Source organism: Manis pentadactyla, chromosome 2, assembly GCF_030020395.1.
Source record: "Manis pentadactyla isolate mManPen7 chromosome 2, mManPen7.hap1, whole genome shotgun sequence".
Classification (NCBI taxonomy): Eukaryota; Metazoa; Chordata; class Mammalia; order Pholidota; family Manidae; genus Manis; species Manis pentadactyla.
This window is the reverse complement of record NC_080020.1, coordinates 211,702,783-211,726,813: the sequence shown is the minus strand read 5'-3', so window position 1 is coordinate 211,726,813 and position 24,031 is coordinate 211,702,783. Positions and strand designations below refer to the sequence as shown.

Here is a 24,031-nt window from a genome sequence, read left to right as displayed (position 1 = left end):
GAGACAGGAAAGGCATCCCAGATGGCAGGGAGAGTGTAAGCAAAGGCCTGGAGGCTGAAGGACGAGGATCGCTCACAAGGACCAAGTGGTTACAGCCTCACTCTGGCCCTCCTCTCCTCACATCAAGCGGCTGCCATCAGAGCAGCAGAAATGGAACTGGTTGGCACTGTTTCTGCTAAGAGCACAAACGAACCAGATGTTTCTCTCCAAAACAGACTGTTTCAGTCTTCAACATTCGACTCTTAATGGTTCACCTGGGGACATCGCCAAATGAGGAAAACTTGTATCAAAGCCAGCCTTTTGGAGGTTCTTTGCTGGTCTCCCCATGCTGGATAAGCATCAGGGCCTCCAGCTTCAGGCCTGGGCCTCGACAAAGGCAAGTCTGTGACAGGTGGGCTCGCCTTTTTGTTCAGCACCTAGGAAAGTGCCTGGTGCCCAGTAGGCCACTAAGAACAAGTGAGTCCTGGGTGGGTGTGATCTATCATCTGCTCAGTGGTGATGAAAAAACCATCCACATGGCCTTTCCCACAATTGATATCCCAGGTGTTGGGCTGTTGCATCCAGCTGAGGACATGCTTTCAAAGTAGACAGGGAGACTGAGACAGAAATGTCAGTGGAGACAAAGCAAAGATGTTTTCCATCATTAATGAGCCAGTGCAATGCAGCTGGGTCTTGCACAGCTGAGGATCTGAGTCCCTGGTGTAGTAGTATGATGCATAGGTGGGTGAGGTGTTCTTCGGAGGGAGGTCATGAAACACATCGGGAGCACCAGGAAAAGCTAGATGTGGGGTACTGGGAGGACAGCCCCATCTGCAGTGCAGTTTCAATGGGATAGAAAAGTGCACTAAACAGTGTCCAGTCCGTGGAACTATGCCTGAGCCCTGGTTTTGCCTTTAGTTCCCTAAGCAGCACACACTGGGTGAGACACTTAATTCTCTGTGACTCAGTTTCCTTATCTGTTAAATGGTGGTAAGAGTAAAAACTACCCCATAGGTCTATGACCGGGGTCAGATGAGACTGAAAGTGAGATCCTAGTTTGGAAAGTAGGAACTTCTTAATAGCCTTTTTGTTCAGCACCTAGGATAGTGCCTGGTGCACAGCAGGCAGTTAAGAATGAGGGAGTCCTGGCTTGAATAAACTCCTCTGGCTGGTTTCCCCTCAGAAGTCACGCTCACCCCAATCTTCTCACACCAGTAATGCTAACCACATTTGCTCTCCCTATACAAAGGGAACACTAGACAGGGCCCTCATTCCTAGAAAGGATGCAAATGGCCCGACTGGTGGTCAAGGAGACCGCCAGTCTGCATTTCCTCTCTGGGTGGGGAGGGCTGGCATCTGGATGATGTCTGTGCCCTCCAGGAAGCATGCTGGTGCCATTTGCCTACACCCAAGTGCCTGGGGGAAAGTGTTTGGGGCAAAGCATCCAAGATGCCCAGGCATCAGGCTCTTTCTAGAGAGCAGTGTCCACACTCAGAGTGATAAGAAGAGATGTATGGAGGTGAGCACTCCAGCTATTTCTGGAGAACTGTGGAAATTTCTTTGCCACCCAGAAGGGCTGAGCATGTCCTGCCTGGGCCTCAAGTTGTCCTAACCACCTGTCACTCCACCAACACATGCCACCCTGAGGTGAGCTCAGACACAGGAGCCCTGCATCCTCCACCTCACTGCTCAGTGTGATCCTTGGACCAGAAGCAGCATTACCCGGGCACTTGTTAGAAGACCTACCATGCAAATAGTTGGACTTCAGGAGGAGAGAACAGGATAAAGGAGACACCCAGAAATAAAAGAGAAACTTAGCTGAATAGAACAAGGAAGTAGGACTTCAGAAGGAAAAGGCTCATTGAATTTCAGGCAAGATTAATTTTAAGAAGGCACCCAACTGAACACCTTCCAGAGAAATTTCTGAACACTAAGGAGAGAGGGAGCTTCTTACCAGCTGGCAGTTTGAAAGAACATGATGCATACAAAGTCAAGAACACAGATTAGCATTGGATTTTTCTTCTGCAACATTAGAAGCTACAAGACAAAGGAATAACATTTACAAGCTTTCAAGGGAAGGGGATGTGGTACAAGTGAAACATCATTCTTAAGTAAGAGCAAATGGAAAACACTCATGTAATTTGATGAATTTATTTGAGGAACTACTCCTACCCTAAAGAGGAAGAAATTAAAACAAGAATTTTAAGGGAACATGAAAGATGAAAGAAACAATGATGAGCAATAAGTTTTAAATATGCTTTGAATAAGAGACATAGTGAAAATGAAACTGATAATGAAGGGATGAGAAGAGCTATAACAGGGAACTGTAAATATCAGGAGGCTGGAGTGGCAGTTTAATACCAGATAAAGAGGAGTCCAAGGCTCAAAGTGTTAAATATAACAAAGAGGGATATTGTGTAAGCTTTATCCCAACAACCAGAGAGCAAGAACATAAAACCTCTGAAGAGGCACCAAAGAATATAGCAGGGAAAGTACAAAGCCAGAACATTTGAAATCTTACAGGAACCTGGCAACTATAACTTTGGAGAAGAATATCAATACAATTCTTTTAGAATTTGACAAATCAAGCTGACAAAAAATAAGCCAAGATAAAAGAGACAATTGCAGATAAGATTATCCGAAAATCAGAAAGCTTGATTCTATATATAAAACTTGTGACCATTGGATAAAAGATATACTTCTCATATGTCCATGAAGCATTTTTTACAAAAATTGTTGTGGACTTGCTCATAAATAAACCTTTAAATATTTTCTCCAAATGTAGAGATTTTATGAATTTCATTCTCAAATCATAATACAATAAATCAAAAACCTTACCACCAAAAGAGATTGCCTGCAAAACTTGAAACTAAAAACATATTATCTTAAAATTAATCAAAGAAGACATTTTATATCAAAACCTATAAATATAAATCTGAGAGGAAAATTTATAGTCTTAAAAGCTTTTATCATTAAATAAAGAATATCAAGTGTACACAGGAAGTACAATAACACAGGAATTAATAAACATAAATTGAAGTTAATTATATAGGAAACAAAACCCCAAAAGGAAATCAAAAGTTGATTTGTTAAAAAACTACTACAACAGATTGATTTAAGGAAAAAAGGAAAAATAAAAATACAACACAGGGATTGACAAAGTAGATTTAATCAGAGATTAGAATAAATTAAATGAATTTTCAGAAACTCACATAAACAACTTTTGGTCAATAAATACAGAACTATGTAAGAAAGAGTTGGTTTTCTTGGTGAAATATACATTTCAAGAATTAACTCCAGAAGGAATAACAGACCCAAGCAGATCAACAGCTATTGAACACATTGGAAAATTAGGGAAATCACATTTAAAAAAGAAGCAGGTCCAGATGATTTAAATATTGTCTATTTTACTTTCAAAGAACAGATAATATATGATTAACAATCATTACCTGAATTATTTCACATCAAAGTATATAAAGCTCAATAGGTTCATTTTTAAAAGCTAGCATAACTCAAACATGATAAAAATAACATAAATAACTAAAACAAATTCTGCCTGTGATATAGATGCAAAAATTCTAATAAAAGTTTTAGCAAATTGAACCAGCAGTATTAAAAGAACGGCAGAGTAGAGAAGTTACTAAAATCAAGAGAAGACAGGGCTTTGCTCCTGCCACTCTTATTCAAAATAGTGACGTTTTAACTAATGCAACAAGGCAAAAGAGCAAAATAAGTTCTATAAATATTAAAAGAGATAAAATTATCTTTATTTGCAGAGTATATTAGGCAACTAAAAAATCCAGACTCTACTAGAGAAAAAGACTAAAACTAATAAAGGCATTTTGTAAGATGGTTAGATTCAATATATAACAAAGAGTACTTTCCCTCTTTCCAGCAAGATCTAGTTTGGGGAAAATCTCATTCACCTTAGTTACAAACTTATAAAATAGTTGAGAATACATTGATCAGGATGGCTATGGTACCAATATGAAAACATAACTATAACATTTTATTGAAGGGCATAAAACTAGTCCTGAATAAATGGAAAGATATACCACGTTTCTGGAAAGGAGTAATTAAAATAATAAAAATGTAATTTTTCCAAATTGATACATAAATTTAATGCTGCTGCACTCTGTGTCACAGTGCCTTCTCTTTTTAATTAGACACAATGATTTAAAAATTCTCTTCAAAGAATGTGCAAGAATTATGGAGATATTTTTGAGGAAAGAATGACGAATAATGGAGAACTTATTCTACCAGACATTGCTCCTTACTCTAGAGCTACTGTAATCAAAATAGCAGGATTTAACATAGGAACAGACAGAGACAAAAGCTCAGTGATGTGCAAGGTTCTTGATCACAGACTTTTTTTTTGGTTTTTTTGGCTGATTGTTTCTTTCATTCCTTTTTATTTACAAGAAAATACTTTAACCTTCATCTCCCCTATGTGTTGTCAGATCAAGAACTCAAAGCCTTTTCTGGAGGTAGGCAGAGTAACTAACTCATAAGTGACTCTCCGATCTCAGGCTACCAGACCCTGATAATATGTAAGAATATTCTCCCTGTCTCACAGAGAACCCCATGTAAGGAGTGTCCCAGCAGGGCGCATACCCGGAAACGGAAAATCCCTGCGTACTGGTGTGAAAAGCTTTGGTCTATCAGGATCTTCTGCAGATGCTGTGGGCTCTGTGTCAAGGAGCCCAGTGCCGCCAGGAACCAGCAATCCGCTGTGAGGGGAAATAAGCCAAGAGAGGTCTATTAGACACCCCTGGAAGTCCCACCCCATGCATCTCACAGGTCTTTGTCACTAGAGTCTGTACTGCTGGATAACGAACCGTTTTTTTCTGTCTGAGAGACAAGTGGCGGAAGGACCCACTGGAGCCAGCTCTTTCCTTCCTATCTTCCAGCAGCTGATGCTTCTACTCAGTGCTCAGAATAAACTGTGCCCTTTTTCTCCCTTGTTTTGATACTTCCTCACCCTAAATGGCTCTACACACCCATTGCTGAGCTGGCTTGCAGGCTGTGGGAGGGAGAGCAGACAGTCTGTCCACAGCCACACTGAGGGTGCCTCCTTGCCTTGTCAGAAGCTGGGGCAGAACTCGGTGGGTCTGGGTGGGCACCGTCCTCCACCCTCTGTCTGGAGGCTGACTTCAGGCAGGCTGCCTGGAAGGGAAGCCTTCCCTTCCCAGGGCTGGAAGGGAAGAGGTTGAGTTCTTACCTGCTTTTCCTTGTCGGATGTCAAATCTGCTCACACCTTCCAGGATGAAATGAGGCTCAGATCTACCCTCTAATATATCCTTAGGAAAAAGGGAGAAAAGCCATGAACATCATCCATTCCTCTGTGTCCCAGTGTGGTGTCCAAGACATCACTCATTTCGTCTTTGAGGGATAGAGGTTAATTCTTAAATAGGTGCTTAAAATCTGAGCGAGGAAAGTTCCCCTCATTGTTTAGGTTTTATTGCGACCAGGAGGGCTGATGTCAAAGGAATATATATAACTGAAAAGACAGGCAATAAATGCATAAGCAAACGGTATGAAGAGATAACATAAATAAGGACTAAGGATCTTTACATCAGACAATCTACTATCCAGGTCCCAAAAGAAAGTGCTTTCTTAAGAGGTTATAAACAACCAAAAAAAGAATATGCTACCTTTATTAGAGGAAACTTTTATAAACATAATAAAACTTTCCTTGTGAAATGACATTTCTCAGAGTAGGTATCCTGGGCTCCAGGGTCAAGTCCAACTACGTGCTGTACAGGATGCCCATGACTCAGATCTTTGCTAACTCACAGACTGACTCTAGAAGACCCCAGTACCTCATCTCAGGAGCTGTTACTCAGCACCAGTCCTTTCCCAACCCCTAACACACATAGCACCTGCCTGTCCCAGAAAGGGGTTCACTAGGAGATTCTGCATGCTGCAGTTGTTGCCAGGCAGCTTTGTCTGGGGAGGTCTCTCCCTGTGCACTAGGTGAAGCACTAGGAAAAACCTCAACTTGGACAGGGGTGGGGTTTTAACTCTGAATGAGAAAGAATTCTCAAGCAAGTTGGATGAGTGTAGGCAAGGAAGGAATTCATTAAAGCTAGAGCAGCAGGGAATGGCAGCAGCCTCGCAGGTAGCAGAGAGCAAGGAAAAGCAGAGGGAAGAAAGGGAAGTCTATTGAACTCCTGCTTGGCATAGGGCACATCTTTTTCCAACTCCTAAAGCTAGGGTCACTTAGTGTCTAGGGTCTGCTTGGATCTGCATGGTGTGGGAACTAAGTCTCTACCACCTCAGGGTTTGGGGGAGCTGCAGAGTACTGGATGGAGTGAGACTATGTTCTGAGAACTTCCCAAAGGCAAAGAAAGGAGATTTTTAGGCAGGCTACTAAAGAGCATGATTGTACAGCCAGTCTTGTCTGGGTCACTCAGGTGTCAGGATCTTGCAAGTCTGAATCAGAGCTCTCAGTAGCCCCTCCCTTTATCTGGAGTAGAACAGAGACAGAGTGAAGACTTGTGCTTAAATCTGGAAAATCAAGTGAAATAGTAAAGTGACAAAGTCACTTACCACTGGAAGAGCTCAGAAACAAAATGCAGTAAGTAGAGCAGTGAGAATGCTTGATTTAAAAAGTACACACTCAAAGAAAGGGGAGTGTGGGCAGCCTCAGAGGGGAGGCGCACTTAAGGGTTTGGGGTTTGGGGCTTTATAGGGCCTTTTGGGTAGGGGTCAGCATAAGGCATGCTGTATACTGGTAATTCATAATTCCTTTGAAGTTTTGTCTGAAGAATAGGGTCATTAGGTGATTGTGTTCGTCTGGATCTCGGCATTCTTTATCCACATAGGTTCATTTACACTTTGGAGGTCTATCTCCTATCCTGGTTACAGAGTTACTTAATTGATTAAGGGGAGGGAAGAAGAGGAAGAACAGACTAGAGATTAAATTAAAGAATAAGCCCAGGCCTTTTTGCAGGGTAAGTAGATTTTACAATGGCATGACCCTTATCCCATTTCCCTGCCCTACCTCATTATGTTTGGGGAGAATTTGGAGAATTCTCAGCAGACATGAGGACTATGAAAGCTCCTGAAGGGGGTCCCCAAGCACTCTGGGGGAACACTGAACCAGTGGTCTGGCTCCTGCCCCAGCCTCGAAGCCTCTGGGTTTCCCCCTGCTCGGAGTGCACAGGATGAGGCTCAGCATCCTCTCTGTGCCAGTCTTCCTGGATTCCCAATGAACAAATTTGCATAATTGGGTAATTGTTCCTATATCACTTCTTTTCACATTGACAATTAAATCCCCAGAGAGCAGGGCAGTAAAGTGGAAATGAATTTATTTGCTCAATAGCCATGAATATGTGGGGTCCTGTGCCTTGTGAGACCTGCCAGCCCTTTGTAAACTGCCAGTTTCCTTGTGGAGATGCCTAGGGGCAAACAAAGGTGTGTATGTCTGCCAACACAGCAGCCCAGCTCCTGTGTGAGGGCTAACCACCTCACTCAACCACTTCCCATTGCTTTCTCTACAAATGACTGGCCTTCTCAAACAGTCAAGAGTGGCATACATAGGCCCAGGCCCTCCAGAGGTAGAGGCACCAAGCCTGACTCTCTGCCCTGCCATGGCTGGGCAGAACTTGGGGGTCTCCCCCAGCACAAGCAAGCAGGGCAGAACTTTACGCAGGACCATGGAGGGAGCGATCCTCACAGCTTCAGAACAGCTTGGGGCACCTTAGTGGCTCTAACTGTCCCCCTGCTCTCTACTGGAAAAGGAAGTAAAGCGCTCAATGGAGACCTGCTGTCAGCAAGCAGATGCCCCAGATGTTCCACTCACGAGAATTAAAAAAGAGGGTGCAGGCATTGTGGGGGGGTTTTGGACCAGGAACAGAGACAACTTTGCTCAGCTTTTCTGACCTCCCCATAGCTGCCACTCTGCTCAGTGTTTGCTCCTGGCTTCCCTCCAGGGATGGGCAGAGGAGGGCTGGGTGTGCTCTAGAGTCAGTTCAGGTAGAATCCTGCCCTGCACCCTCTCCCTGGGTGACCTTGAGCAACTTCCTTTACTTTGGTGAGCCTCAGCATTCTCATATTTAAAATGGGAGACTCAAATGATAAAGCAATCAGAGCACTAACTGCCATCATAAAACCCTTGCGGAGGGCTGGTGCTTTGCTCACAAATCATCTCCCAACACCCTCGCAGAGCAGCAGTCTTTCCATTTTACAAAAGAGGAAGGATGTGAAATACTTAGCACAGCATCAGACAAGTTTCAGTGTTCAATAAATATTGATCCCCTTCTTCTTTAATATTTTCAAAATATTTCCATACTCATAGCCAAACCCAGAGCCTCAAATGCTTTCATGATTAAACAAAATAGAATGAAAGCATGAATCAAACACTCAACTCACAGATATTAGAAAAGACAGAAAGTGCCTTACAAATATAGGTGGAAGGAAGTGATAAAGATAAAAATTAGGGAATTATAAAATAGAAAAACAGGAAGATCAATAAGGAAAATAAATTGTTCTGTTTAGGTGGAAAAGGGTTACATAGACCTTTCCTTTAGCAATCATAGTTGAGAAACCCAAATAAAATTATAAATAAAAATGAGGTTCTAGTGCTGTAAAAAACATGATGTAAAATTCTATACTTGTTGATTTAAAAATAGTGATGATTTTCTGACAAAAATTACTGTGGCCATAAATGATTAGTTAGTAAATAATCTGAAAAGATCAATAACCTTGGAATAGTATTTTTAAATGATCAATGAATACCTCCCTAATATCTTTGTAAAGGCTTCTAAGTATACGTGATTTTCCTGCTGAGTTCTCTCAAGCTTTAGAGAGACTTTAGACAATTTCTGTGTCACTTAGAGTTGCAGTGTTAAAAACAAAGAAAGAAGAATCCTGCCACCATTTATTTTAAGAAGACAGCATAGCCTGGTTGACAAACGTGAGAGAGAAAAAAACATGGAAACTTATAGACAGTACTGTCTGCATTTGTTTTATGAAAATATACTGAGATAAACAACCCAGGAGATGAATCAACAATAAGTTATAAGAATAACCCACTAGCATCAAGAGGGTTTGCCACGGACATGCAGGATGCCAGAATGGTTTCATATCAGGATATCTAATAATATAAAATAGCATTTACATGAGCCAAAGATAAAACAATTTCTACCCTAATAAATGCCATGAAGGCATCTGATAAATGCCCAACTTTCTCTGACTTACCAAAAACATAAAAACTGAAATTAACAAAACCCAGAATTTTAGCTGGTGAGGAACAGAAAGATATTTTAATGTTGTGAAAATTAAATAGCAAATATTTCAAATAAAAAAATCAAGAGTCAAATCAAGTTCATGGGTAAACACTGGAATCGTTTACAGCAAAGTTGGGCACAAAACCAGCATCTATGTCTCATGTCCTCTTGAGCAGCCTGTCTTCCCCACCCGGGGCTTTAGATGGGGGCTGGAAGATCCAGAAAGAGCAAAGGCAGGAAGAGATGGAAATTAGACCCAGAAGAGTTTTAGTCTGCTGGGCTGACTTCCTGGAACAAGGCACATAGAGAAAACAGGTAAAGATGGCTGGGAAAATGGAAATGCTCAGGCTCTGGGCAGGTCCCCTGTCACCAGGTGGGCTGGGCACACCAGGGCAGTGAAGTGAGCGTGGTAAGCCTGGCAGCAGGCAGCATCTCCACCCAGAATGTGACTCAGAATCGTCTAGAGCTTCGCAGACATAGAGACTGCTGGATGCCACCCCCCCACAGTTTAGATTTAGAAAGTGAGCCATGGGTAGAGTTCAGGAATTACACAATAACTCAGACAGTTCTGAGGCCCCATCATGGCAAGGGAGCAGGTTCAGAGAGGCTGAGCAATTTATTGCAGATCACACAGGAAGCAGGCTGTGAACCAGGCAATCTGGCTCCATAGTGCCCAGCCCCTCCTCACTGGCCAGACCAGCAGGTAGGGGCCTCTTGGAGTCAGTGTTTTCTGATTCTGTGACATGGACCGGCCCTCTGAGGGCTCCCAAACATCATTTGCACAGAAGGAAGCCATGATGGTTAACTGTGTCAGCTTGACTGGATCATGGGGTGCCCGGATATTTGGCTAAATATTATTTCTAAGTGTCTGTAAGGGTGTTTCCAGATGAGATTAGCCCTTCAACCAGTGGACTCAGTAAAGCAAGTTGCCCTCCCCAGTGTGGATGACCACCATCCAATCCGCTGAAGGCCTGAATAGAACAAAAGGCAGAGGAAGGGAGAACTGGCCCCTTCTTTGCCAGACCACTGAGTTGGGCCCAACACTGGTTGTCTGTTCTTGGACGGCGAATTACACCATCGTGTGCCCTGCCCCTCCCACCCGCCTGCCCCCATCCTGTTCTCAGGCCTTTCTGCTCAGACTAAACTACACCACTGGCTTTCCTGGGTCTCTGGCTTACAGAGGGCAGATCATGGGGCTTCTCAGCCTCCATAATCAAGTGAGCCAATTCCTCATAATAAATACATCAATAGGACACATCTATATATTTCCTATCAGTGATGTTCGATTATATCTACATCCATATCTATATCTATATCTGTATCCATATCTATATCTATCTATCTCTTATTGGTTCTGTTTCTCTGGAGAATGCTAAGACAAAAACCATCAGCAATAGTCAGTCTAAGTAATCTCAATGACTTCGTTCTGGACGGTGGAGCCCTTTCTCAAGGCAGAATTTGGGGCAAGCTCTGGTTATGCCAGAAGTAGTACGACAGCCCCTGACATCTTAGAAAATACCCTCTTGGGATAGTACCAAACCAGGTACTCTCCTGAAGTTGTCTCTGGAGGTATCTCCTCCAATGTGACATCAGTCTGTGTGTTTTGGACAGCGATTCCTGCATTCTTTTCAAAGGCTGCTCTCATACTTCCCTAGACAGCACGCTGCTCTTGGAGGAGGGAGCACCAGGTTCAGCAACTTGGCATTCAGACAGAGGCTAAATGTGTGGAGAGGGAGGCCAGAGTTCAGGCTGGACCAGGTGCAGTGCCACTCCCCTTTCTATTTTTACTAGACAACTTTGCTGTATTGGCACCAAAGTCCCTCAGCTCAATGGCAATGGGCTGTTGGCATGTTCACTTTCTGTCCCCTTTGCAACCTGTTGCCTTCATGACCTATACCCATATCCCCACTTGGTTAGCACCTTCCTTTTCTGAAGAACTTATTTTGGTCCCAGATGAATCATTCCCAGTGACTGATCTTTTCAGGAACTCTGCCCTGTAAGTTGTTGCCCAGGTAGGTAATGTTTCACTCTGGGGTGGCCACAGACCACTATCCCCAAGGAACTGGGTACTGAACTCTGAACACCCAACAGACAGCAGGTTTGGGGTCCACACTCATTCTTCAGTTGAGAAGTGAAATGTTTTTGGCTAAAGAATGGGTACAAAGATGAAATTTCAGTGTCTCAGTCTGATACACAGTGGTGACTCTGCTGTGAAAATCTGTATCAGCAATTCTGTGCTGTCCAATGTGGTAGTCACAAGTCATATTCCGCCACTTTAAATTAATTAAATTAAAACCTCAGTCCCTCAGTTGCATTAACCAGAGTTCTAAGCACCCAAGAGCCACATGTGACTAGTGGCTACTGTATTGAATAGTGCAGTGAGAACATTTCCATCATCATAGAGTTCTCTAGCACAGCCCTGCTTTATTGACTGAAAATAAAAATGTCATCTACCTCTCAGGCCTGTTATGATAATTAAATGAAATATTGTATGTAGAGTGCTTAGATCAATACCTAAAACATGTACATGCTTGATAATAGGATTTCTTAATATCCATGACGTAAGAATTCTAAAAGTCACTCTAACACCAAAATTAGTTCAGAGAAATATCCCTAGATACTCCATGTATAGGTGTAATTCTCAGCACTGTTTTTTGCTGAGATGGGGGTTACAGGAAGCATCGAGGCTGGTGAGGACTTGGGTCCCACCAGTTGGGTGCTGTCTGCTCAGCGCACAGTCACTGGCCAATGCATGGCCTGCTGGTAGAGGGAGTGTGTGGGGTGGGCTGAAAGTTTCTTTAATAGAGAAAAGCTGAGCGAACCAAGATATAAAGGGGTTTCTACTTCCAAGTTTCAGCAGCAAAATGGATTAGGCTAATTGTTAGAGGGAGGGAAGACGAGAGAGAGAGAGAGAGAGAGAGAGAGAGAGAGAGAGAGAGAGAGAGAGAGAGATGGGACACGAAACAACTTTTCTCATAGCAAGCTGAGCCTAGTGTCACAGCCGTGACTCTTGGCCTGTCCTTGTACCTACCAAGCTGGATGAGTACCAGGGAGTGTCCGCATTTCCTGCCGGCTCTCCCTGCCTCCCCAGATGGTTTCCTCTGACCTACATTTCTCCATGAAAGCATTTGCTGAAACTAGCTGGGGGCTGATGCTGTGATGACTAGACTGTGAAAGCCCGAGTAATCCAAAAGGTTATCCCCTGAGGCCGCTACCTTCTGCCATCCCTCCCAAATTAATCACAGCAACAATAGCTGTTTAGTAGGTGCTCAGAATGGATTGCACACTGTTCTAGCTATATCCTAATTTAGTCCTTAAAGTCATCATGTGAAGTCCAAGGATAATATTTCATTTTTACCCTCATGATTTTTCACCTAAAAAGTAGAAAGAAGGGCAGAAGGTAGAGTGAGTGATTCCTGGTTACCCAAACAGGGTAGAAGATTCTATTGGTGCACAAAGTACTACTGGCAACCAGGAGCCCAGAATACACCAGGAGCTTATGAAGAGGCCTTATGGGAGGCAATATAGTGTGGTATTAGGAGCACAGATCTTAGATCCAGGCACCCAGCTCTACCACTTGAAGCAGGTCACTTAACTCTGTTCTGTTTCTCATCTGTAAAATGGGGCTAATGATAGTATTTCCTCATACCGTTACTGTGAGGATTCCGTGAGTCAGACCACCTAAAGCCACACCCGCCGCATGGTCAGCACCGCATACACTTCGGCCGTCACAGCTAGGGCTGGGCCATGTGGCTGTGGCTTCCCTCCCAAGGCGTCTGCAGCCACAGCTGTAAGGATGTCACCGTGCTGAAGTGAGTACACCAGCTTTCTCTTCCACCATCCTACTTGCAAAGCAGGTCAAACCAGGGCTCCTCTACTGCACTCATGGAGCTCGGAACCCACGCCAAGCCCTGGAGATAGTCATTCATTCATTCATTCATTCACTCACTCATCCACCCAAATCCTAACAGAGTCCCACTGGGCACACAATCCCCTGTGAGGAAAAGTGCAGCATGTGGAGTCAGGAATCTCCATTTGAACTCCAGATCTTTCCCTTACTGTCACCTCGTGCAGGTTACACCACTTCTCCTAAACCTGTTTTCTTTCTTGTAAGATTGGGAAAAACAAGGGGGACAAAGGGAGAGAAGACATCTGGAGAACTATGGAAAATACTATACAAATGTAAGGTCTGCCAGTTGTGATAAAGAATGCAAAGAAATATGGCATGGCCACATAAACATTTTAAAGGAAGTGCTCAATGCAATGTGACCCCTAGTAGAGTCTGGGGAAGCTTTTGGCTGAGAAGAGGAACAAGAGTAAAACGTGTTTGGCCCTGGCTGCCCCTGTTTCAGATTCCGGGCAGGATTCTGCCTAAGTCGTTTCACTTGTTTGCCTCAGTTTCTCCTTGCCCCCAAAAGACATAAACTGGGATGTTGCTGGAATTAGATAATAAGAAACTTTCAACCCTTTCTAAATAGAGATGTTATAAATTCTTCAACACTATAAATATGGTCTCATCTGTAACTTAGCACCTTGTGAAAAAACAAAACCAAACACTTTCTAAAAGAATCTCAGCTTCTAAAAATAAAGGGAAAAAATATAACCCTTCCAAACTTTAAATAGAGTTCTCTGTTCAGCTCTCCTTAGGAGGCAAAGGCCAGATGAACAGAGTCACTGTTGGGGGACTTACTGCCTCTGGCTACTAAGATAGACCATGGATGGCTGAAGTACCCCATCTTTAAGCAACATCCTGAGCCCCATTTGATCCCCACTAACCCTTCCCTTCCCCAAACTACAAATCAGTCCAAAGTTAGGGCAAGAGTTGGCACCTCCAGAGTTCTATGTCAGCAGAAAATACCTTTTCTGCATAACCTAAACTGTATTTATTGAAAGTGCTCAGTAGAGTGCTTGACACTTAATCTGTGCTCAGTTAACCCTTTCTGGTATTACAGTAATGAGCTCACTAGGTGTTACATTATTTTCTCCTGTTCTAGATCTGCTGGATGCTTTTGGAAGTATGAACAGGAGGTTTGGGTATCAGGATCCTTACCTGGGTCCTTTGCATCAACAGTTACCCTGATGAGACTATGAGGATATTGAATGAGCTAATTTCTCTTGGAGCTTCATGCCCTGAAACAGATAGTTCTAGAAAACCCACCACCAGGGCTCCTTGCTGCAAAGTGGAAAAAATGGCCATCTGTTGGGAGGGAGGGATCCAGGGGCGTTTGAAACTTGACGTGAAATATCTCCCTAATTTTACAGCTGATGTCTGAAATTCCTTTTTAGGTTATCAAGCCTTTACGAGATTGAAAATACAAATATAAATGAGAGAGGCAAGGTGATTATTTAAATTCATCCTACTGTATAAGTGCCTGATATGACATTTTCCCTTTGAGTAAATTCTGCCATGAAAAGAGAAAAGAAGATAAAGATGGTGATACCCGAAGAGAATAAAAAGTGACAGAGATGATGGGGGGCTGAGTTACGGAGACGGAAGAGCCCCTGGAGACCAACTACTACCGTCTTCAGACCCACAGCTTCCAGAGTTTCAGACGAGAATACCAAGGCACGTAAGCTAGGGATGTGCTCGGTGTTTGAACCGGGTTAGGACCCAGGGGTCTTTCCACCTCACTGAGGGTACAATGCTGTTGCCAAGGGACCAGGTGGATTTCATCCTCCACCACTTGGTTTGGGCTCTCCCTGAGAGCCAGGCCTCAGGCCCATACTTCCTCCAGTGGGAGGTACCACGGTGGGCATCTCAGAAGGCCCAGGGGCTGGGTGTGCTCCTGGGGGGCTCACTCACCTGTGGCCGCTTCCACTTCAGGTGGGAGAGGTTGTGGCCCTTGAGAAGCCCCAGACCTATGGAGGAAGTCTCAGCAGGGAATGTCTCATCCTCAAATAGCAGGCCTCTGCTTAGGCAGTAATCCCGCAAGAAGCTGAAGTCTTGGCCCTTGAACTTGATGACGGGGGTCTCAGCCGGAGGATCCTGGTTGTATGCCATGATTCTCCTTAGAAGGGGCTGAAGGTCTTTTCCTCCTGTTGAGAAAAAGAGACATTTGTAAGGATGAGCTCATTGGATGTGACCTCTCAGGTGTCCTCCCCTCCGAAAGGGAGGGACGGAGGCCCAGATCAGTGCTGTCCCTGGTGACACAGCCCGCTGGGGGCGAGCCTGGACTAGAGCTCATGCATCCTTCCTTCCACTTCAGTTTCCAATCGGCTATACTGAACAGCTTCTCGGTAGCTAATGTGCATGGGGGGCCATGGGGGTATTTTACATTAATGAACATTTATTGAGTACTGACTTTGTGCCAGGCACTCTTCTGAATGCTGGCAATCCAAAAATAAATACAACATGACCCTTACCCCTTAGGGGCTCATTATCAAGTGGGAAAGATAGATTAGACATTTCAACAGCTAGCTATCCTTAATAGAAACTGTCATTAAAAACATGTACAAAGTCCTGTGGATACAAAGAGGAGTGGTGAGCTGCCAAGGAGAGTCTGGGATGACTCTCCCACAGGCAGTGACATTTCAACTGGGCTTCGGAGGAAGGAGATTTTGCTGCATGATGATCTGGTGGGAGGATAAAAAAAAAATCCCTCCAGGTGCCCTGAGAGGCAAGTACCTGGAGGCCAAGGGGTTGGACTGGAAAGGGAGTGGGTTGGGGCTGGGAATAGGGGGTGTTGGCCCAGATGGCCCAGAAAGTAGGTTGGAAAGCTGGACTGTGACGTGCTCTCCACCCTGCAAGCATGGCAGGCCCATAGAAGAGGCGGGTCATGATAGCTCTGTGTATAGGATTGTGGAACAAGTTGGAAGTCACATGGAGGGGATGGGTAGGGACTGAGACAGAGGGGAGGCTAGGAGGGTGCTGCATTTGCCCACGGGAAAGAGAGTGTCAAAGCATTAGTATTGAAAATGGTAGAGAGATTCCAGAGTCATTTTATAGGTGGAACCAATAGGATTTGATGATGAATTGAATATGGACGTGAGGACTGAGGATGAGGGGAAGGAAAAAGAAAAGGTTGTACAGCAAACAATTAAATGGGTTTTGAAATTTGCTTTCTGCTCTCACCACCTACCTACCAGTTCTACAATATTGAGTTCCTACTCAAGCCTGTGAACCTGCTTCTCCACCTGAACACATTAGTTATACCACACTCAGAGTGTTTGTTGTGGTATTAAATGAAGTTAGACCTGACTTACCAAGCAGAGTGCCATATAGTAGACACTCATTAAATTTGGTACCCTAATTTCCCTAAAGAAACACCATGGAATTCTGGCCTTTCTTATCAGAAGCCATAGGGTTGTAACTGATACCATTTACCAAAATATCCATCATGTCCTCTATCTCAAGGCAAACAGACTTGAAACTGAATCCTGAATCCGCACATTAGCAGTTGTAGGACTTGATGAACCTCCTTAGCCCTCGGAATAGTGCTTTTCAAACTTCTTTGACCAGGGCTGTTTAGGTGACACAAAAGACCCCAACGGCCATATGTTCTATCTACTTCCACCTAATAGTGGAAGAGGAATAAGGTGATGATAAAGAATTAGAGAGGGACACAAATGAAAAACTCAAAGAATATGAGGTTACAATCAAGAACTTGGATCACAGAAAAAAATTCAAACGAAAAATAACAGCAATTTTCTTACAGTTAATATATAATCATAGAATGGTATAAATTATTTAGATAACACAAATTTATAGGCATACTATCACCAATGAAGTGTCACTGTACAGGCATATTTGGAGGGAATTAGTTATACAATTGCCTAGCAAATGAGGTAAGAATCATTTGCATTTGATTAAGTTGATCCATATGAAATTGCCATTTTTGTAGGTTAGAAATGATTGAAAAGAGTTTCATATGGTTTCACCTAAGGCAGAAATAGCTGCGTATAGGCAATTTCATTTGTTTTAGTCTAATATGATATATACATTTTTTCAACTTAATTCTTGGAAAATAACAGGTGAATATGTCAATGTACTTCACCACTCACTATAAGGTTGAGAGCTCACAAATTATATAAATAACGATAAAGCTGAAATAACAGTGAGGTATCACTCAAGAGCAAGAAGACAGTAATAGAAATTGATTGCCAACTCAAGACAAAGGCAAGGACACCCGATAACGGGGAGCTGTGTGAACGATGGGTCTGCAGCCCTGTGCGTGCTTGGGGACGGGGGAGCTAAAGCAGTACTGCTAAGCTACCCACCTCTCAGTAGAACACTGAGTTGTCTGATGAACCCCAGCCATGAGCTTGTATCAGTTTATGAAAACCAAATTGTAGTGACTCTCAATAACACAGGTATGACCCTGCTAGAAAGCAGCCCTTGACTGTATGTAAAAATGAGTCTAAAGAATTTGGCTTGACTTCTCCATCAGAATCTTACCAAGGCCTTACATTTGGGGATGAATTCCCAGGCCATCTGCAGGCCCACTGTCCACTGTTGGGAAGTGGCCTGGCCAACTTAAGGAATCCTTGTTCTTTTCCTTGCTAACTTTCCTCATTTGTGAAATGGAGATGACAATAATATGCATGTCACGGACTTGTGGGACCCAGATGAAACCATGTTTGTCAAATACTTACCACTTAACACTATGACAGGTAAATCAGACAGTGGTCAATAAATAGTGCTTATTTGTATGATTATTATTATCATTTTGATCATGAAAGGACTGTGCAGAAGCCCATATCCACCTATAAAATGACTCTGGAATCTCTCCACCATTTTCAGTACTAATGCTTTAACACTATCTCTCCCATGGGCAAATGCAGCACCCTCCAAGCCTCCCCTCTGTCTGTCCCTACTCATCCCCTCTGAGATGAGGGCTTTCTCTTATAATGGCAGCCTGGGCTCAGAGGGGCCTGCAGGAGTGACAGCCAGGGGTGGGGCATCAGACCCATTCTCTTCATTCTGCTGCTGTTCTATACCCACTAACTCAGAGCCTAGGAGGACATCTAATCCACGGTGGCCAGTTCTGGGGGCCACAGTTCAAGAGGTACATCAACACTCAATAGTAATAAAAAAAGGGTGTTAGAATAGCATAGAGTGCCCGGCCAGGGAGGAAGCAGTCTGCTTGCAAGCAGGGTTTCCTGGAATGTGGTTATATCTGCTAAAAGGTGCTGCCTTTTTCTAATTGACACAGACATGCCATCAGCTAAACACGAGGAACCTAAAGGTCACTTCCTGGGAAGTTAGAAGTCTAGAAATGTTTACTGGGAACAGGACAGACTGAGGGACTTAGAGTGAGTGTCAGACACAGCCCTGTAGTCCTGTTTCCCAACCCTGCAGAATAATCCTGGTCTGAGTGAGCAGGGACTTACCCATCTCTGGCCCTACAACAGGGCTCCCCCTTGTAGCTTCTCTGACCCCCAAGGTTATGCTCCTCTTTGGGAAACTGGACTTTGCCTTGTTTCTTTAAAATAAATAAATAACTAAAAGACATCATGGAATGGTGGTCAAGAGCATGTGGAGATTGAAATTTTGGTTTGGATCCAGATGCTAACTAGTAACTGAATAAGCAGTTCCCTTAATATCACTCACCTTTCTTTCCTTGAACACAAAACGGGCTGGAAGTCACAGTAATAAAGCCAGCCTTGTAGCACTTGGTAGGTATTAAATGAGAAGATTCTTGTAAAGGGCTTGGCACAGGACATAATAAAAACTACACGGTAAGTCTTGCGACCGTCGCCCTGTCAGGATCTCCCCAGATGTCCACTGCCCTGGCCCTGAACTTGACTCCAGTGGCCAGTGCCCTTTATCAGGGGTAGGCCTTCCAGGCACTGGCTAGGGATCTCCTGGACTTCCCCAGCAGGTCTCTCCAGGTCCCCAGAGTTGTGTCCAATATAGTGGCCACTAGCTACATGTGGCTGTTGAGCACTTGAAATATGGAAAGTGCAACCAGGAACAGAATTTTAAATTTTATTTAAATTATATTTAAATTTAAATATCCACACATCCATAGTGGCTGCCTTATTGGAAGAGACAAAGAAAAGGGCTGCTAATGGCTTGGATAACCACGGAACAAAGGGGACATGGTCCCTTCTCAGCGGAGGGAGTCAAGCTGAGGTTGGAGGATTATAAAAGGCAGAGCAGCCTTGACTGGGACGCATCCTTTCACCTTTGATCTGCTGGGTTCTCTCCACTCAATTGCTTTTCTCCAACGTTGTTTTTTTCACCACTAAACCACCTGGACACTTTCTGTCAATCATATGACAGGACCAGAATGGCAGCTCCCCCAGCCCTCGGGTAACGGGTACATGGCTTGCCCTGGGAGTCCCAGCCTTCAGGAAGAGTTTTGCAAATCCCAGCAACAGAGGGTATTCTGTTTGCAATTTGTTTTCAATCAGCTAAGAAACAGGAAGCAGCATTCGATTGTTCCCTGCCCAGGAGTGATGCACACAGTTCTCTCCTGGCTGGTGTTTTTCAGAACAATGGAAATAAATCTGATGTAATGTAGCAGAACACGACAAGGGATGGTTTTCCCTTTAACAAATACTCAATTGAAATGGTGCCCAAACCCTGCACGACGAGCGATCTATTTCCCACAACAGTGTTCCAGCAAAACCCATTACTAATTCCACAACTCAAATTAAAACTAACAGAGCTTGAAGGCTGGGCTGACACTCTCTCTGCTGACAAGGAGCAAGGAAGGGTGGGGGAAGGGGCCTGTGCACTCGGGTGTGTATGTGTTTAATTATACTGTTTAACACATTGAGAATAATTTAGCCACTGGAGTGGAGAAAATAAGGCACTTAACTGCTCTCTGGCGGAAACAAAACCCTTGCAAACCACTTTCAGCTATATGCCACCTAGGCACACCTTGGGGCTTTCAAGAGTGAGAGGAGAAAGGGTAGAGGTGGGGAAAGAGGAAGACAAGAGTAATGGAGATGGGGGTGTCGGAGAGACAGAAGGAGAGATGGGGGCAGTGAGAGGAGGAAGGAGGGAAAGAGAAACGGGAAGAGAGTGACAGGTATAGAGGGAGAAAGAATAAGGGAATTTTGTGCATATACAAATTTGTGAGTTGGGAGGACACATGATTATTTTGCAAGGAGAGTTAGCACCAGGCAGTGTGATGGTGAGGATTAACATAAATTTTAGGTTTTGAAAATGGAACTTAACACCTAGACCAGTGCTTCCCCTGGGTCACCCCCAACTTCAGAATCATCTCAGGGAGTATCCATGCCTTTGCGGCCTGACAGCCATGAGTGGGTTTGTGGCCCCTAGAAAAACAGTTCTCAGAGGAGGGCTATGCAGGGCTCACTTTGCAGAGGGAGAAACTGAGGCTTAAGATCAAACAAGAGGAGTTTGGACAGCTCTTGGAGTAGACTTCTGTCCAGCCTCCAGTTTCAAGGCTGGTGATCTAGCCTGCAGGCAGAGCATGACACTGTCCCCACCAAGGGGCATCTTACTATGTCATTAGGGCTGGGGGCATCTAAGATAACCTGTAAAACAGCAAGGGCCATGGGAGCGGGAGAAAGGAAAGAAGCCTCTCGTGTGGCTGCAAATAGGAAAGCTTCCCAGGTCTGGAACAGGTGCCAGAGAAGCAAGTGCTCAGAATGGAACTACCCGTTCTTGCCAGTGACTCCAGCTTCAGGACGACTGCCAAGGAGATCGACAGCCTGGTGCAAGAGAGGCAGGAAGCAGAACTACTTTCTGCGGCCAGAGACAGGGCAGCCCTGTACTCCACTCTCCCTGGTGGCCTCGCCGTGGGGGCTCAGCCTCTACAGGGACTCTCGGCCTCAGGGAGCTCAGAGACCTCAGCTGGTGGGTGGCTCCCAGGAGACTCTGTGGGGCACAAAGAATGTTTGCTGGGAGTCAAGTCAGTGTACCAGGAACAACATAACTCTAGCTTTGTAACTGGCTTAGCAGCCAGTCACTCACCAGATACCTCACTTTTTCCATCTACAAATTGGGGATAATGACCTCCCGTTACATATAACTCTTGCTGACTATACAATTGGTAGGTTATTCTATTTTCATGACTCAATGTGCTAATAACTGAGTCTCCTGCAACTATCAGCCCCAAAACAAAGTTTAGGTCCAGCTGGGTATAGTTGGGACAATTCAAGAGGACATGCTCTGTGAAGACCCTGTTAACCCCACCTGGGGGTCAGCAAAGTTCTGTTCCAGTCCCATGACAAACAGGGCAGTCAGAGAGTCATAACTCAACTCTAACTACAGAGGAAAAACATCTGCACTTATTCCAGTCTGGCTAGCTTGGGTTCAAGGAAAACAGCTGGAGCGCCGTCTCCCTGAGACCAGAACCACACATCTCAGAGACGACAAACCTCAGCAGCCACAGACAGAGGCCCGGGCGCTGCCTGGAAAGCAGCTGTAGGGGATCAGAACCATCTGAATCTCTGAAGTGGTATTGATCTGTCTTTTGTGATTAACCCAGAATTTTTCAGCTTCGTATAATTATTAAGCAGGATCACTAGAAAGCAAAAAGCAAGGCGTGTGCCCCATTTCTCCCTTCTGAAAATCTTTATTGAACACATACTGTGTCAGAAACTACACCTGGATGAACAAAGAGGGCGTGGTTCCTGCCGCCAGGGGGCCCTCATGGGCAGCGCAGCCCTCCGAGTTGCGCCTTTGAGAGTAAAGTGGAGGTGACAAAATGACTAAGAGATCCTCTAACTGTACGAAATGCGCAGTTTAGCTTATCTTCTCTTAGGTGTCAACTCATCCTTTGCACTAGTTTTTCTAAAAGCCTATCTATCCTTGGACTATTTGCTTTAGATTCCCAGGTTTCAGACCTACTGAACACGTACGTATCTCTGGGGGTAGAGACTCAGAATCTACGTAATTAAAATGCTCCCTAGGGAAACTCATATGCCCACTAAAGTTGGTGGCACTATCCTGGTCCAAACCCAGAGGGTCGCACTCACAGCCTACCTGTTTCCTAGACCCGGGTGTCTGATGGGGCGTTGCCAGCCGCGTTCCTGCAGGGAGCAGGGCTAGGGCTGGCCGGTCCCTCCGGCCCCCTTGGCAGCCGCAGCTCTGGGATGCAGAGGTCGGAGGAGAGTGGAGGTCTCCGGGGAAAGAGGCGGCCAGTAGTGCAGGAGAGCTGACCTCTGCTCGCTTCCTCCCCTCAGGCTCTTCCTGCTAGGAACACAGCAGGTGTGGCCCCACCTTAGGCAAACAGACTCCAGCAGGAGCGGCCTGGAGCCACCTGGAGAGAGGACGCTGGATTTAACTGCGACGTCTTCCCGATGCTCCCCGGCAAGCCTATCTCCACCGGACCCCGCCTCATTTCCTACGATTGGCTACCTGGCTTGTGTTTCTTTCATTGTCCCACATATTTCCGTTTTCATGTTACTTCAGGGAATTGGCGTTGCTCGCATCAGCCCTCCGGAGCCCAGAAGTGCTGCCAAAGACTGGGAAGCAGCCTTCCTCCATGCTTCACATGCGGGAGCGGCAGATGCCACGTGCTGCACATCAAGAGCAGCCACTTGAAGTAAGTCACATCACATGGTCTTTCTGCCGGGGGAGCATCTCCTTTCTACAAATAAATTGCAGAACACGTTAACCCTTGGGCCTGGTGAGACCCAGGGAAGGTCTCTGCCTCATCCTTGCTTAATGGATCGGGAGAAAGAGATGAGGCGTGTAAAGCAGATGCTTCCTGACCCTGGATCGCTGATACCATGGCTCGCCGTGTAGGATGGGTGAGGGTGATGAAGGAGGTAAAGCAAGAGGAAATGTGGAAATCAGCAGGAACTGATGTGACTGGATGTATCCCCAAATGGTGATGGTTGGGAAGAGATGGGGTTTGGAACATGGGAGGGAAAATCAGCTTTGGGAAGTGTGGGGGGAATGTCAGTGTCTGGAAGTGGACTTTAATCCCAGTTCTGCACCCCAGGGGACACACTCTGCTAGAACTTTTACGATTAGCCCAGAAAACAATGAACACACTATTGTATAAATATAACTAATGAATAAACAGGCATATTTGTGCTGCATGCTCAAAATGGTTTTGCTAAACTGGTACACAATCACAAATGTTTGAAAGCCACAGTCTGAGAAAAACTGGTGTGAAAGGCTTTTAGAAAGCCCCCCCACACACAAGTATGACTTGAGACGGTACCTACGGGAAACTAACGGGGAGCTTCCCCAGCCCACTGCTGGTGATTTGTCTTCTCCCATCTCACTACGTCGCCCCCATGGGGCAGACGCTGTTGTCCCGGAGCTCTCTTAAGGAGCACTGAGTTGGAAAGGGAAATATCTCCCCAGGGGGTGTCCTCGGTGCCAGGACACAAGTCGCTCTGGGTGATGTTGTTCTGTAAGGATGGCTTAGGAGAGGGACCCAGGAAAGGAAGGAGACCGGTTCACAAATCCAAGGGGCTGTTTTCTTTGGGGGCATCACTGGCTCTTTGATGTTCTCTCTCCTCACTCATGGCTGCTCTTTAGAAGCCAACACACAGTGGTTTGTTTTCCACAGAATTCCAGCTTGGGGCTGTGAACAAGGGTCCTCTAGCTGGACCTCCTCCAGGCCTGAAGGAAGTGTTGGCATGCCCCTCACATCCTCCCCACCTGGGAGGCTCACATCTGCTCTGTGGTGCAGCTTTTGGTCCCCAAGTGGGACCCCCATCCCCTTCCACCAAGGCCTGATTGCCTTGACTGTATACAACGGCCACTGAGTCACAAGGCCTACCCTGCGCCCCCACCGTCACTGTCAAACGTGCAGACCATGCCAAGGCCACTGAAACCCTGAGCTGCCCATTGGATGTAGAAAATGCAGTCATGCCACAGTGCCTTCCTCTGTTCGTGCCATGGGTGTCCCTGGGGCTGCCACCTACACTCACTTGCTCAC

At 45.2% G+C, this 24,031-nt stretch overlaps 1 protein-coding gene and 1 long non-coding RNA gene across 2 annotated transcripts in view; one reads left to right on the top strand and one right to left on the bottom strand.

The window, feature by feature from the left end:
* Positions 1–22,551, bottom strand: part of CAPN13 (calpain 13) — a 55,192-nt gene extending 32,641 nt beyond the window's left edge. The window contains exons 1-4 of the mRNA XM_036903616.2: positions 22,117–22,551; positions 15,016–15,248; positions 5,201–5,279; positions 4,594–4,709 (exon numbers count right to left, since the gene is read on the bottom strand). Of these exons, the coding sequence (XP_036759511.2) occupies positions 4,594–4,709; positions 5,201–5,279; positions 15,016–15,213 (393 nt within the window). The 5' untranslated portion in view covers positions 15,214–15,248; positions 22,117–22,551. The remainder of the gene's footprint in view (positions 1–4,593; positions 4,710–5,200; positions 5,280–15,015; positions 15,249–22,116) is intronic.
* Positions 1–22,677, top strand: part of LOC130682615 (uncharacterized) — a 29,252-nt gene extending 6,575 nt beyond the window's left edge. The window contains exon 3 of the long non-coding RNA XR_008995893.1: positions 22,546–22,677. This is a non-coding gene — a long non-coding RNA (uncharacterized LOC130682615). The remainder of the gene's footprint in view (positions 1–22,545) is intronic.
* Positions 22,678–24,031: the final 1,354 nt, after the last annotated feature.